General features: G+C 40.9%; 1 protein-coding gene and 1 long non-coding RNA gene across 9 annotated transcripts in view; one reads left to right on the plus strand and one right to left on the minus strand.

The window, feature by feature from the left end:
* RAI2 (retinoic acid induced 2) overlaps nucleotides 1–15,830 on the minus strand; it is a 347,676-nt gene that overhangs the window by 227,138 nt on the left and 104,708 nt on the right. The window contains exon 1 of one of the 8 annotated variants that reach the window (XM_036912880.2): nucleotides 5,087–5,116. The exons of the other annotated variants lie outside the window; for them this stretch is intronic. Coding sequence (XP_036768775.2) covers nucleotides 5,087–5,101 — 15 coding nt within the window. The 5' untranslated portion in view covers nucleotides 5,102–5,116. Of the gene's footprint in view, nucleotides 1–5,086; nucleotides 5,117–15,830 lie in introns of those variants that run through there. 8 annotated transcript variants of the gene reach the window in all.
* Nucleotides 1–15,830, plus strand: part of LOC130682024 (uncharacterized) — a 186,448-nt gene that overhangs the window by 169,029 nt on the left and 1,589 nt on the right. The gene's annotated exons all lie outside the window — the stretch shown is intronic.

Consider the following 15,830-nt stretch of genomic DNA (forward strand, 5'->3'; position numbering starts at 1 on the left):
AGCCTATGTTGGTAGGCTGTCAAAGCCAACAGCTGATTTAAAGGGATACGAAACACTTTAAGGCAAACTCAGAACAGATTTTCCCAGAGCACACACGGTTAATCTTCACCTAGGGACGGAAACCCAGGCAAGGTAGACGCGAGTAGCCGCCTGGCCTTTGAAGTGCCGTGGAGGCCAGTACATTATAGTCAGAAGCAAGCACCCCTTCCCTCAGGTGCCGACTGGAGTTTATTAACTGTGATTTTTATGAGATACTGAAAGAGACTGAAATACTGCTGCATAGCCACAGAGACGTGTAGTGTGGGAACCAAGAGTCATTACTAGTTGTTGAGAAGTTGACAGTGGGGTCTTCCTGAAAGATTCTTGCAGTCTATGTAGAATGGTAACACAGAAGCCATTTTTTCTCTTTAAACTAAAAAGCTTTGCCCTGATAACTCATGAATTATTGACTGAGATACTGCACATTATCCTTCTCTAGCAGATCCATGGCTTCCAAAATACCTTCAGGATCTCTTGGGGGAGAAGGTACCATCTGAAGAGGTTAGTTCTAGGGTAACATTTTGTGCCCGCCATGGAAAGACGGAATTGGAAGTTTCATAACAAAGAAGTTTAATTCTATCCCATATACCTTGGACTGAATTTCTAACAAGGGAGATAAACTGTTCATGGTCTTAGAAGGTTTGGAGCACACAGATTGATTCTTCATCTGTTCCCCTTTCTCAGAGAAGCCATTCATGTTACAGGTCATATGACACAGCAGGTCTTTGGCTATTATTCTAGCGATATTAAGAACAGCCTGGGTATAGTGCATGAACATTATATCACGCCCACTGCCTCTTACACGAGCCTTGATTAACTTCCTCAGGAAAGGAAGATACGGACTTTGGAGTAAAACAGACCCAGATTTGAATGTTGTCTCCACTTCCTACTGACCCTGATATTACAATAGCCTTTTCGTATGTCATAGGACCATACCAGCTAGCATTTGATGTGTACCAAACCACACTAAAACTCAGGGGCTTAAAACAACAACCATGTGTTATCGCTCAGGCAGCTGCAGACTGACTGCGATTTGACTTCTCTTGGTGGGTCTGCTTCTCACTACAGGTCTATGACTCGTCTGAGGTGGCTCTGCTCCATGTGTCCAGATCACCCTTTAACCAGCAGGCTAGCCAAGGTTCATCTCTCCCAGCTCAGTGGCAGAGAGCCAAGAGAACAAGTGGAAACCTGTGCGGCCTCATAACGCCGGAGCTCAGAACTGACTCACAGCACTCCTGCCGGCATTCGCTGGCCAAAGCAAGTCACGTGGCTCAGCAAAGCAAGTCACATGGCTCAGTCGGAAGTTGAGGGGCCTTTAGAAGAATTGCAAAGTGACATGACAAAAGATGTGGATACAGAGGAAAGGTAAAGAATTGGGTCCAATATTGGAAAGATAGGAATCTACCCTAAAGACCAACCCTCTACTTATTAACCTTTTTCAGAATTATCCTGGTTATTTTTACACACACTTATTTTCCACATAAAATTCAGAATTATTTCATTAAATTATTAATAATGTCCCATGGGAAATTTGATCAGGATTGTTAAAGGGTTACCAATTAATTTGGGTAGAACTAAGATTTTAATAATATTAAGTCTTCCCATCTAAGAATATAGTATGTCTCTATAATTCAGTCAAGTCTTATTTTTATGTCCCTCAGTAAAAACTGTGTCGTTTATTTCAAAGAGGTCCTCTATACTTACGAATAAGAATATTCCAGGTATGGGCCAGAGTGAGCTTGACTTCCTTTCTGACCACAGAGCATTCATTTTTGGCCTTGATATTTCAGTATTACCACTCTTGTGTCTAAAACTCGTTCCCTCTCATGAACATTCTAGATGATGCCCTTTGAATATTCACAAACAAATAAACTTTTCTGTATTCAATTAACAATTATCCACTAAGGGGAACCAGCTATCATCTGATATCAAAAATAAGGAAAATATGAAAACATAATTTTACTTTAATAATACCTTATTGGCAGAGCATTTTAGAGTTTACAAAGCACTTTCCATATAGTATCTAGCTTGGTCCACATTACAATCATATAAAGAAAGCAGAGTGGATGAATATCTCCATTTTTCAAGTGAAGGCAGTGAGACCCAGAGAAATTACAGGACCCGCCCAGGGGCTCAAGGCCAGTGATAAAGACTCTGACATCTGGCTTACAGTCCCGTTCCCTTCCTTCCTTTTTTTCCAGTCTCCCCTGAATCCCTCTTTGCCCTTTTATCCTTGGCAGTTCCCACTTTGTGGACCTCTCAGGATCTAAACAGAACCAAAACCCTTGAGCAGAACCCAAGCTTTCAGTTTATATGTAGAATTTTGTGGCTCTGGAAGAATTCTTGCTCCATGTCTGAAAAGCAGGCAGCGAGTTCTGGAGGAAAGAACTTAGACTTTGGAGCCAGAAAGATCTGTTTCAAATCCTCAGCCCATTCACTACTGAGCTTTGAGGCCTTGGGCAAGTTGCAGAAGCACTTGAACCTCAGGTTCTTCATTTTTAAAATGGGGTGAAAATACCTGCATTGCAATAATATGGTTAAAAAAGAGAGAGTTCATGAAAATAAAGTACTCAACATGCAGGAGGCATTCAGCAATTGCTAAAAATGTGGCATGGTAACTGGATCCAAATTCACATGGGTATCATTCAGGAATTTCAGCAGCAGGGGGTTTTTTCTTTAAAGGGAGATTTATACCCTATAATCCTTAATAAAAGAAATCTGGACTCTTTCAGATCATGCGGACAGGAAAATGGATTTGCAATGAAGTGTATCGACCAGGACTTCAGCAAAAGTTTGCCACCTTGTCCAAATTCATTTGACTTCAGTTAATTCTTTCCCTGTCCAAAAAATTCCACATGCAATAAAATATCCATATCCATATCACAGACCTTACCATGTAATGACCAAATGGTCTTACAATTTCTCCAAATAGTTGAACATCTTAGGTAATGTGATTTGCTCCACAGAGACTAATAGAACACCTGGGAACAGTCATGCCACTGTGAGCTCAGGTCTGGGTGGAAATAGTCAAGGGGATCTCACTGCAGTTTGCCTCAAGTCACCTAGTCGGTTTGCTACTACACAACCTGTTTTATGACACACGTGCCCCTTCCCACCCCATCTCCACAATCCCTTCCTCACTGCCTGTGTCCACCCAGAGAAAACCAAGCTGACAGTTCAGCTGGCTGCCAAACAGAAAAAACATTCATGAGAATGGATGGCCAGACATTTCAGTGTCATGGTGGCACTGCTTATATCTCAGTCAGCAGAGCCCCCAAAAAATGATGCAAACCATGTAGATAATTGAAGTTTTCCTAGTTAACCACACTGTAAAAGGTACAAAGGAACAGGTAAAAATCATCTTAATACCATCACTTATTTAATCCAATATATCTAAAATATCATTTCAACATAAAATCGATACTGTTATCAATGAGATGTTTTAATGGTTTTTTTTTCCGTACTAAATCTTCAAAATCCAGCATCTGTGTGTTGCCGCAGCACATCTCAGCTCAGCCCAGCCCCATTTCATGTGCTCAGTAGCCACCTATGGGCTGCTACGTGTGACACACCACCACTAAATTGACCGTGCCTGTCCAGAGCAAGGGGGCAGAGAGCAGTCCTCCAGCCGCCTGGCGTAAACCTTCTATAGCAAGGTGAACAGAGGTGCAGAGCTTCAGCCAGTTCTCCAGTCCACAAAACGACTATCCTTTTGTTTGTTTGAAAACAGGGGGAAACTAGCTTTCTGAAATTGAAAGTGTGCCATTCCAACATGTTTTAGGGTTTTTCATTCTTGCGATGGATTATTTTCCCCCTGCCGGAAATTCTTGAAAAAAATTTAGGGGACAGAATGACTAACACATATACACATTTTCAACCTTCTTAGGTGCCTACATATGTCTGAAAAATCCCAACTATTTCCATGACAACAGACATTATAATGACATCTCCTTCTCGATAGGAAGTGAATTTATTAACCCCGTATTTATTATCTATGTATCATGTTTTAGAAATGCATCAGAATGAGACAGGCATACCACACTTTTATGAAATAATTCACATAGTTGGCTGTCAGTAGAACCGGGAACTTTGTAAAATACCATGCTTTATATCCGTAACACTATGGTCCCACTAACCATTCCTCACACACAGTTGAACTTGGACAAATGAATAGCAGATATCTGTCACAAATCACATGCCATTTCTCACCTTTCCATTTTACGGGTTTTACTGAATTACTTGTGTTCAGGGACAGACAGCATAGGTTGCACAGAATCAAAGCAGTCAGAAAGCACCCTGATCAGACAGCCACCTGCAGGCCTGCCATGTACTGTTTCAGAGGTTGTTTAGCACACAAGGGTGAGTGCTTGGTTGAGGGGGCAAAAAGAGTCTGAAATCCAGCTCTGGTTGGCACACCAAGTCACACACCCTGATACAGGCTGCTCCGTCTAGAGCAAGGCATGCCTTTCTCTAATTCACAGAGATGGCATACGGGCTGGGGCAGTCCTAGCCACCCATCTCTGAGTGGCCTGTTTGGTTAATACAAGGGGGAAGTCACAGAGAAGCAAGAAAAATCCAGGTAACTTGCTACAAAGAAAAACAAAAGAGAGTACTTTTCCTATAACATATTGAGGCGTAAAGTAGGAATTGGTTCAAATGAAGGCAAAAATAGCATTAAAATAAGAACCCGTACACTCTAAGATGGACCAAGCCCCATAAAGCAGAACTTCCCATGGCATCTTTGCATCCCTGTTTACACAGATGGACATGGACACAGCCAGTGTTCGGGAGCTCTGCTGGGGAGGAGGCCTCATGTCACATTTCTCACTATTGCCCCTTCCCCAGAATGTCAGCCCCTGGCACCATGTCGGTATGGTTCACTTCAAAATCCACGGAGGAGCTCAGTGAACATCTGTCAACCAACAAGGCTCTCCTTTCTTTCTGAAGCAGCTTGTGCTGTACACAGCCAGCAGCTCTAAGCATTCATGCTACTGAGATTTTAAGGTGTGATAAGCGTATTGTGATTATTTTTTAAGAGAATCCTTACCTCTTCAAGATACATACTGAAGCATTCATCATTTGTAGATAAAGTGGTATGATGTGTTGGCTGGGAGTTGAAAACTGCTGAAGTTTGGTGATAGGGATACCAGAGTTCATTATACTATTCTCTCTGCTCTTGTATATGCTTGAAAAAAAGAACCATAAAAGAACTTATTATTCTTTCAGTAAACAAGTATTGACCCCCTAGTATGTGGGCTCAAAAAAAGGGCTAGAGATTTAGTGGTGAACATGATAGACAGGTTTTCTGCCCACATGGAACTTATATATATATGGATGAACAAGTCAGATAATACATAAAGTAATTACAACTTATGCAGTGCTTACATGAAAATATGTGGGTGCCATGAGAAAATAAGTGACAAGTTGTGGGTATTAATATAGAGCAAATGATCAGGGAAGGCCTCCCTCCATGTGGAGGTGACACTAAAGCTAAGCCCAGAAGGATGGAAAGGAGCTAACTATACAAAAGGTAAAGAAAGGGCCTTCCAGGCAAAAGGAAGAGAAAGTGCAAAGGCCCTGTGGCAGAAAAGAGCCTGATTTGTTTCAGGAACTCTTAGAGAGGTGAGCATGCCTAGAACCAAGCAAGGCATGGCATAGGATTTGATTAGAGTGGAAATAGGGGACAGATCTCGTAAGGTCTTATGCCCCATGGTCAGGAGAGGGGCTTTATTCAAATTTTCAAAAAATTTTTCTTCATATCCAGCTCAAAATGGTATCTTTGTAATATGTGGCCATGTGTACTTGCTTTGATTGATAGAACATGAACAGAAGGGTGCGAATCATTTCTGGGATAGAAGCTTTAAGGACAAGCGCATGCTTTGCCATATTCTCTTTTCCCTCTGCTGCAGTGACTTGTCGTGTTCTACATGGTGACTCCCCCTTCAGCCTGGGTCCGATGATGACAAGAAACAGTCTCAATTGACCCCTGATGGATACACAGCATAAATAAGAAATCAACCATTGTCATTTTAAGCCACTGGCATTTGAGGGATGTTTGTTCTTACAGCATTACCAGTCATATATCCTGATCAATAAACTGGATTAACTAAAGCTAATGAAGACTTTTTATCACAAAACTCTTCTGAGCCTTTAACCAACTAAGAAACACTATAAATCTCCAAGAAAATACATAGTATTTTCCAAACTAATTTGACCACAAAAACCTTTTCTAAAAACTAAAGCATAGTTGATATACAATATGAGTTTCAGGTGTACAACATAGTGCCTCAACAATCATATATATTACTTGAAGAGAATTTTGTGAGACACTCAAGGAAATGCTGAGGTTGAGCTTGACAGCAGCTTTTTGTCCCTGTTGGCTACTTTGAACTTTTGATGGATAAAAGTTCCTCAGAATGTTTACACAGACTGCTGTTATGCCAAGTTCCCCCCATTCTTTATTTCTGTGAATGATTGTTTTAGACCGAAAAGCAGACTTTTACATCCATTCCCATTAAACATTTTAGTTTAGTGTCCCAACACACTGGAATCTAGATGCTGCCATTCATCCCGGACGTCCTTTCACTTGAAGGCTTTACCTGGGGAGGGCTGACTGCCCCCAAAGGGACTTCTGGACAGCCTTTATATAATCAGGCCCCGTGATCCCTTGTTCTATGAAGCAATAACAACTTGATCTTGACTTTGGATTTCTGATCTAGATCGGGCATTCCCTTGGCCCTCTCATTCAACTAATCTCCAAATGCCTTCTCTCGCCACATCCTCCCTGTCAGCTCCTGACTGCCGCCTCCCAGGCCTGGCTCTACCACCTGCCCTGATTTGACTGGGATCTTCCGCTGGATTCCACAGCAATCCCTCTGCCCAACCTCATCCCGCCCCATGAAGGTCACTTTCAGCGTAGCTCAGGGCCTTGGGCTACCCCCAACCATCATCCTGCAGCTGTAGCCACAGCCTCCCAACCTCTTAGTTGAGCCTGCATCCCTGGAGTACCTAGGATCCCTCCCAGTCTCAGGTTAGGTACAGAACTGACGTGCATGCTTTCTATATTTTTAGCTGAAATGTTAAGGCAGAAGAGGCCCCAGTGGCCAGCCCTTTGGCTCCACACTAGTGACTTCTCTGGCAGTTGATACATCTTGATTACGCAAACAATCTTGGGCTATCTTATAGGGTAACAAGGATTTGTCCTACCTACTATGGAATTTTTACTCAGAAATATTTATATTGTGCACATTTAAGTAGGTTAAATTCAAGATACATTCATTCAATTGTGCATAATAATAAAAAGAATTTTTAGTTTACTTTTTTTAGATTTCGATAGAAAAAATTCACTCAGATTTTTAGAATATGCACAAAATATGAAATCCTAATGTTTTAGGCTTCCAAAAACTCACTCTAAAGTTTACTGTCTATTCCCCGTTGAATATATAAATAGCAAGTGGCTAAAATATTTTCCTTTGTGATTTGTAAGTATAACTTTGCTCTTCAGGGGAAAAAAAATAAATCAAAGAAATTGATACATGAAGGGTGAGCTGACCAGTCATTGAAAACATACCGAATGAAAAAATGAGTCAAGAAATGGGATCCTCAAGAATATATTTGAAGTGAGATTTGAATGATTCTCAACTTAAAAGTCCTAAAGGCTTAAAGGAAGTGGGACAAAGTATTATTTTGAGATCTGAAAGGGACTTATAGTTAGGAACAAACACAATAGCAAGTATGTGGTCTTGGAATTCACAAGGGAAGACATAAGATGATGGTCATAGAGGACTGCTGAGAAGCCAGAGGGAAATGAGGCAAACAGGGCCTCCTAATGATGGGCTTCCTGAGGAAAGGCGCTGGGAAGATAGAGATGGGCTCACAGATACTGTGCTCAGTAAATATGGGAAGGGTAGCTCTTAATTGCTTTATATTGCCCATCGTGTTTAATAGGGCTTTATAATGTGATCTCAGTTACGTCCTTTTCAGCTGAGTTGGGAGACGTTAATCCTGTCAGAATACCAAAAGACGAGTAAGGATTTGCGGCCCTTTTGGGGGAGATTGTGACTGAATTTGATGCTGAAAAGCATATTTAAGTCCATTGGGAAAGTCAGATAAGACAGGGAGAAATTTTTTGCAACAGGAAGGCATCAAGAGATTGTATTTTAATTCCTCCACAGCACTCAAGTGTCAGTAATGCCTCCCCGTGACTCGTCTCATTGGCCAGGATGACATCAGCTGGATTGGGAAAGAAGCCAGGGATTATGGACACACCAAATTCTTGACTAGGAAGCTATACTCCTATTAGATTACATTAGATTCTGACTAGAAATTCTTCAACCTTTTGTCTTGATCAGGAATTGGCAAACTTTTTCTGTAAAGGGCTAGTGTGCCAGGCAGAATAATGGCCCACGAAGGTGTCCATGTCCTACATAACCTACGAATATGTTACCCTACATGGTAGAGAGACTTTGAAGATGTGATAAACTTAAGGATCTTGTGAGGGGGAGGTTATTCTAGACTATCTAAGGAGGACTCATCTAATCATGTGCATCCTTAAAATCAGAAAAGCTTTCCCAGCAGTGGTCAGAGGGAGATGTAACTATGAAGAAAGGCTCAGAGACATGCAAGACTGCTGGCCTCAAAAACGGAGGAAAGGGCCACGAGCCAAGGAATGCAGGCAGCCTCTAGAAGCTGGAGAAGGCAAGGAAATGGATTTTCCCCTAGAGCTGTCAGAAAAGAATGTCACCCCGACCAACACCTTGATTTTAGCCCAGTGAGATTTAGTCAAACTTCTGACCCACAGAACTGTAAAATAATAAATTTGTGTTGTTTTAAGCCACTAACTATATTAGTGGTTATTTGTTATGGCAGCAATAGCAATAGCCAGGCATATAATTTGAGCTTTGTAAGCCATACAGTCTCTGCCACAGTCACTCAATTTTGCCATAGCACAAAAGCAGCCACAGACATATGTAAATGAATGGGTGTGGCTATTTGCCAGTAAAACTTTATTTATTAAAAACAGACTGTGGGACTTTAGTATACTAGCCCCTGTTCTAGATGGCTAGGAGACATCAGCCATCATCCTTCTGTGTCCTATGGGTCATAGCTCATACAAACAAACCTTGCTTGCAAAATGTGGGCAGTACATCTAACCCAAGAACAGAACAAAAATTGATACAAGACCTAAAAAATGAAGTTATATTTTAAAGGGAGTTTAAAAATAAAATTCAAAAGCAATATTTGTTTAACTCATACATTTTCTCATTTTCAGTGTAACAAAATCCAGGTCAACTAAGGCTGAAGTACACATCACAGCGAGTCAGCAGTTCCAATCCTAGGTGTATACCAGGTAGAAATATGCACAGCAGAGGCATGTGCTAAAATGTTCACAGCAGTGCTGTTCATAAATGTTCACAGCAGCACTGTTAATAGTAACCCCCAAATCATAAACAACTCACAGATCCATCAAGAATAGAATGGATAAACTGTAGCATATTCATACAATGGAATGATAGGCTCCAAAAATGAATGAACTAATGCTATATGCATCAACATCATGAAAATCACCAACAAAATCTAACTGAAACAAGTCAGACACAAAAATGTACAGACTATATTATTTATATGAATCATATGAACCAGCAATTCCCTTTCTAGGTACATACCCATAAGAACTGAAAGCAATGTCCTGATGAGATATTTGTACAGCCATGTTCATAACAGCATTATTCACAGCAGCAAAAAGGAGAAGCAACCCAAGTATCCATGGACAGATGACCAGATTACCGAATGTGATATATCTGTACAATGGAATATTACTCAGCCTTTAAAAGGAAGGAAATGGTACAACATGCTACAATATGAATGAACCTTGAGGACATTATGCTAGGTGAAATAAGCCCATGACAAAAGGACAAATACTATATGATTCCAGTTGCTTCTAGGGTAGTGAAAATCATAAAGACAGAAGGTGGTTACCAGGGACTGCAGGGGAGGAAAGAATGGAGAGTTGTTGTTTAATGGATACAGGGCTTCAGTTTTACAAGATGCAAAATGTTCTGGAGATGAATGGTGGTGAGGGTTGCACAACAATGTGAGTGTATTTAATATCACTGAACTGTACACTAAAAATGGTTAATATAGTAAACTTTATGTTCTATATATTTTGCTATGATAAAAAAAGTACAGACTGTATTATTCTACTTATATAAAGTTTGAAACCAGGCAAAACTAAACTAGAATGTTTAAGGTTGCACATATATGAAGTCAAAGTATAAAGAACACAAGGAATTGAATTCTAAAAATCGGGATAGTGATTTCTTTGTGGGGAGCAAGGGGGCACAGCAAGTGCTACTGGGAGTGCTGTAGATGCTCCGCTTCTTGACCTGGGTTGTAGTTCATGTGTGCTCATTCCACAATGATTTATTAAGCTATACATTCTTGTTTTATGCCCTTTTCTATGTGTGCATGTTGTGTTTTACGATTAAAAAACTTTAAAAGAAAAAAGACTAAATTATACTCAGCAGAAAGTCCAGCCAATGCTACTTGGAGTTACGTCACTGGAGAAGATGGTCAGACTAGGCAGATATGTTACACAGTTTAAGTGTTTAGCATTTTTAAGTACTAAATTAGTTTTCCAAGTATATTCACTCCCCACTGTGCTGTGGGGACATAGGCCCTTTCATACATTGCTGGGGGGCAGGACGACCCGGGGAGACACAATGGTACAACTTGAATGGAAAGCAGAGTGACCTGTCAAAATTTCAATATATTTACCCACTGGCCAAATTACTTCACTTCTGGAATTTAGTCTATGGATACACTTTCATAGACATAAGGTGACATATGCAAGTCATTCATTGCAGTGTTGTTTATAATAGCAAAAACCTTGGGACAACCCCACATCAATCAATAGGGAACCAGTTAAATAAACTCTGAGATAGCCATATAAGGAAGACTATGCAGATGTAAAAGAAGAAAAAGAATGAATACCATCTCTCAGTGCAGATTTGGTATTAACTCTAGACTCTATGCCTAGTTGAAAAAAATGTATACCATCTTTTGTGTAAGAAAGAGGGATATAAGAATATGTTTTCTTATATGCTTGTAAGAGGATATATAAGAAGTTAATAAAAATGATTATCTCTAGGGGATAAGAGAGCAGGTTAACAGGAGGATAGGGGAAGGAATGGGAATGAGACCTCAACACATAACTGTTTATGTTGCTCTGATTTTCAGATCACATGAATGTATTATCTATTCAAAAAACAAAATTAAATGTTAAAAAAAAAGAAAAGAAAAGAAAACTACATTTTCTACCAAGAAGGGCTCCAGTTGGTTTCCAAGCAATATCATCTGGAAGATACCCCAAAAGGATGAAAAAGTGTTGGTTTGATGAATGACCAAATAAGTGTTTTTGTGTTGATTTGGACAACCTGGAATCAGATTGCCTGGGACGGGAGGGGAGACAAATGATATGGAAAATAGAGGTGAGGATAGAAAACTAAATAAATAAAGGCTTGAATTTTGTGTATAGATATTTGGCGCCAATTTGTTGAGGAAACCTGACCTAATTTGACATTACTGAAACATGCATAGCAACTTTAAGGCAAGTTTTTCTTCTTGGGAGATAGACTTAAACCGTTAGTATAAGTGGTTGCTGAGAACTCAGAAGCCATGATAGGAGTCATGAAAAGGGTGAAATAAAAATAAATAAATACCTACATAAAGGATAAATAAATAAATAAAGCTACACTAGTCTGCCAAGCATGGTAATCTCTGGTTTGCAACATACCTCTAGGCGTTAAGCATTATTTCAGTCCATGTTCTAATTCAATCTGGATCCACTTCATTGAAAATTTGTGTAATTTGCTTTAAAATCAAAAGAGTGCTCCATGTCTTTCCCCTCTTCCTCTGGTGTCCCCCACCCAAAAGAAAAGTAGGAAGGGAAGAATGCTCTTCAGTGTTCGACGTGAATCTTGATGTCTGACATTCTTGAATTACATAATAAAAAAGAGACACATTTACTTTGCGAATTGGAATCTTGCCATTCTCTCTACACTCTGTACTTCATTAAGGCACAAGTTCCAAGAGTTAAAAACCTTAGTGGGTTTAAGAACAAGAGAGGATATTTAGCTGAAAAAACGTTTAGAGGTCTGTGATTGTAGAGTTCTGCTTCCTTTCCTTTTAAAACGGTTACTATTGCCTTTGTATATTGGATCCATTAACACTAATTTCATTACTAGAAAATCCATTACTAGCCTTTAATCCATCGCAAAGAGAGGTTCTCTTTAAAATTAAGAAGTAAGCTATCATCTTTAAACCACATAGATTAAATATCCACTGAGTGAACAATAAAGCATATTACTAACTAATTACATGAGTGTGCTCTTCCATTTCTGTTTTTGTGATTTTTGGTCAAGTTTAAGTGATTGGTCTTATTAATTTAAATTATAAAGGGTTTTTTGGTTGTTGATGGTTTTGGCTTTTGTTGTCTTGCAAAGTATGATGCCTCCAGGGCTTCTTGACTTGTCAGCAGAGCTATCTGCTCAGGCTGGGGGCTTCCTATACCTTTCCACCAAGATACTCACGCAGTATAATTGATTTTCATCTCTCAAAATGACCCACGTTACTGCTAGCAAGTAATTTTTGTAGGGGTGACCAACACAAAATAACCAGAACACTTGGCCTGAATTGGACTGCTTTTGGGTCAGTGGGATTGAGACACATGAAGACCCCTGCTGTCAAATGTAGGTTGATTTCTCTGTTATATTTTGTTCGGTTAATCTCAGTGATAAGCACTTCAGGTGGACTCCGGCCGTGGAAAATCCCGGGCATCTGTTGCAAGAGAACTACATTCCACTTTTATACTATAGCTGCTCTCTCAAGTTGATCTAATTCATGTAACAGCGATTATCTGGATGGACCCTTCCCACTTTCTTTGTCTCTAAATTCTTCATCTTGTAATAACCAATTCAGTAAATTACCCTATAAAATGCTTTGAACTACTTAGAAGATAATTCCTGTTAAGGGCTGAATTGTGTCCTCCCAAAATTCATATGCTGGAATCCTAACACACAGAAGCTCAGAGTGTGACTCTTTATTTGGAGATAAGGCATTTAAAGAGGTGATTAAGTTAAAATGAGGCCATTAGGCTGGGTTGTAATCCAGTATGATGTCTGTATACACAGAGTACACCAGGAATACGTGCACATAGAGAAAAGACCACACGAGGATACAGCAAGAAGATGGCCATCTGCAAGCCTCAGAAGAAACTAAACTTCTAGGACTGTGAGACAATAAAAGTCTGTGGTTTACACAATGAGATATCACCTCACACCAGTTAGGATGGCCAACATTGAAAAGACTAGGAATAACAAACGCTGGCGAGGATGCAGAGAAAGGGGACCCCTCCTATACTGCTGGTGGGAACGTAAACTAGTTCAACCATTGTGGAAAGCAATATGGAGGTTCCTCAAAAAACTAAAAATAGAAATATCGTTTGACCTGGGAATTCCACTCATAGGAATTTACCCAAAGAAAACAATTTCTCAGATTCAAAAAGACATATGCACCCCTATGTTTATGGCAGCACTATTTATAATAGCCAAGACATGGAAGCAACCTAAGTGTCCATCAGCAGATGAATGGATAAAGAAGATGTGGTACATAGACACAATGGAATACTATTCAGCCATAAGAAAGAAACAAATCCTACCATTTGCAACAACGTAGATGGAACTAGAGGGGATTATGCTCAGTGAAATAAGCCAGGCGGAGAAAGACAAATACCAAATGATTTCCCTCGTTTGTGGAGTATAACAACGAAGCAAAACTGAAGGAACAAAACAGCAGCAGAATCACAGACTCCAAGAAGGTACTAGTGGTTACCAAAGGGGAGGGGGAGGGGAGAGCAGGTGGGGAGGGAGGGAGAAGGGGATTGTGAGGTATCATGATTGGTGCACATGGTGTGTGTGGGGTCACAGGGAAGACTGTAGCTCAGAGAAGACAAATAGGGACCCTATGGCATCTTACTACACTGATGGACAGTGACTGCAATGGGGTTGGGGTATGGGGGGGACTCGATAATAAGGGTGAATGTAATAACCATATTGTTTTTCTTGTGAAACCTTCATAAGAGTGTATATCAATACCTTAATAAAAAATTAAAACAAACAAACAAACAAACAAACAAACAAACAAAAAGTCTGTGGTTTAAGTGGCCCAGTCTGCAGCATTTTGTTATGGCAGCCAGAGCAGGCTGATAAAATTCTTTTGAGTCATTCTCTATACAAGAGCTCTTCACCCTTCTTCCAGTTCCAACAGATTGCATTAATGCTTTGAATCATTCACTCCTCCATGTACCCATGCCCTTTGCCATCCATGTGGCTTTGTGTCTCCACTGGAGGTGAAATACATGTTCCCACCCCAGTGATGTTGGTCTTGGCCACGCCATTGGCTTTGGAATAGAATGTGGGCAAAATGGATGATATGACAGTTCTGTGCTCAGGAATGTTACATGTTTCTGCTTGTCCCACTTGTAAATCTGTTATCAAAAATGGAGAAAGATGCCTCTGGTAGCCCGCTGGTCCAAAAAGGATGAGAGACGTGGACCAGTACTGAAGCCAAACTAGATCAAGGAACCAAGCCTGTTTACACCTGCCCTCTGAAGCAAAACTGTCCAACTGAGCCTAAACTAGCCCAGCCAACTGTCATGCAACTTACACATTTGTGAGAATGAGAATAAACACTTACTGCAAGCAACTGATGTTGGAGGAGAGCATCCAAGGGGTACGACTGTGGTAACAGGTGACTGATACAAACTCCAAAGTCTCAGTGCAACAGGATCCTGCTTTAAGAAGATCTGAGTATACACAATTCAGAAGTAAAAATTACACACGCATATACATAATGAGGAAGATTATTCATATGCCATAAACACTCCTTCAACTAGTAAACTATTTGTCCATTTATAATATTATTTGGTTTTACATTGTATAGGGGTTTATTTGTGGGGCATTTTTAGATTTTTTTTTAAATAGATGCAGGTGCAGTAAAGGGATTGTTTTATTTTGTTTTAGTCCCAGATGGGGAAAGGGCCAATCTTGACTCAAGAGATCTAACGAAAACAAGTGGACAGAGGAAGCAGGTCAGTAACTGATAATTTAATGACTTTAAAGACAAGTGAAGGGAATCATACAAACTAAAACACGGGTGAAGCATGTGGTTCGGCTGAATTTGGAAGGCCAGCTGGGCCCGCCGCAGGCTCCTGCCCCTGACAAAGGGTGAGGACCCCCACACCCAGGGTCGGGGTGTGTGAGGGGGGTGCTCCTTCCGCCTGCTCTCTCCCTGCTCTGAACCAGGGGCTTACCCCTGCTCTGTTCTCTCTCTGGGTGGACCTAGAGCCCTCGCACTGGTAGTGACATCTTCCACCTTATACCTCGTCTTTGGGACTTGGCTGTCGCATCAAGGAGGGCCCCCGCGGCTTACTCCCCCACAGAACCTGCCTCAGGTCTGTGCATGCAGGGGGCCCTCCACAGTGAGGGTTAACTTCACGATATCCCTCACGTTTCTGCTTTGGTCTCTTACCCCTAAGGCGCTTCAGCGCCCCTTACCGTACAAGTCTTAGAGCCTTCCACCACTCTTTCCCTCTCTGTGCTGGGGGGAGGCCGTGAACAGGGAAGGTTTGGGGCTGGAGCGTGGGACTGTCACCTGAGGCCATCGGCGCTTGTCCAAACTGGTGGACAGCCCTGCATACCAGCCAAGTGAGAAGCCAGGTCGCCTGAGACAGA

This window comes from Manis pentadactyla, chromosome X (assembly GCF_030020395.1).
Source record: "Manis pentadactyla isolate mManPen7 chromosome X, mManPen7.hap1, whole genome shotgun sequence".
Classification (NCBI taxonomy): domain Eukaryota; kingdom Metazoa; phylum Chordata; class Mammalia; order Pholidota; family Manidae; genus Manis; species Manis pentadactyla.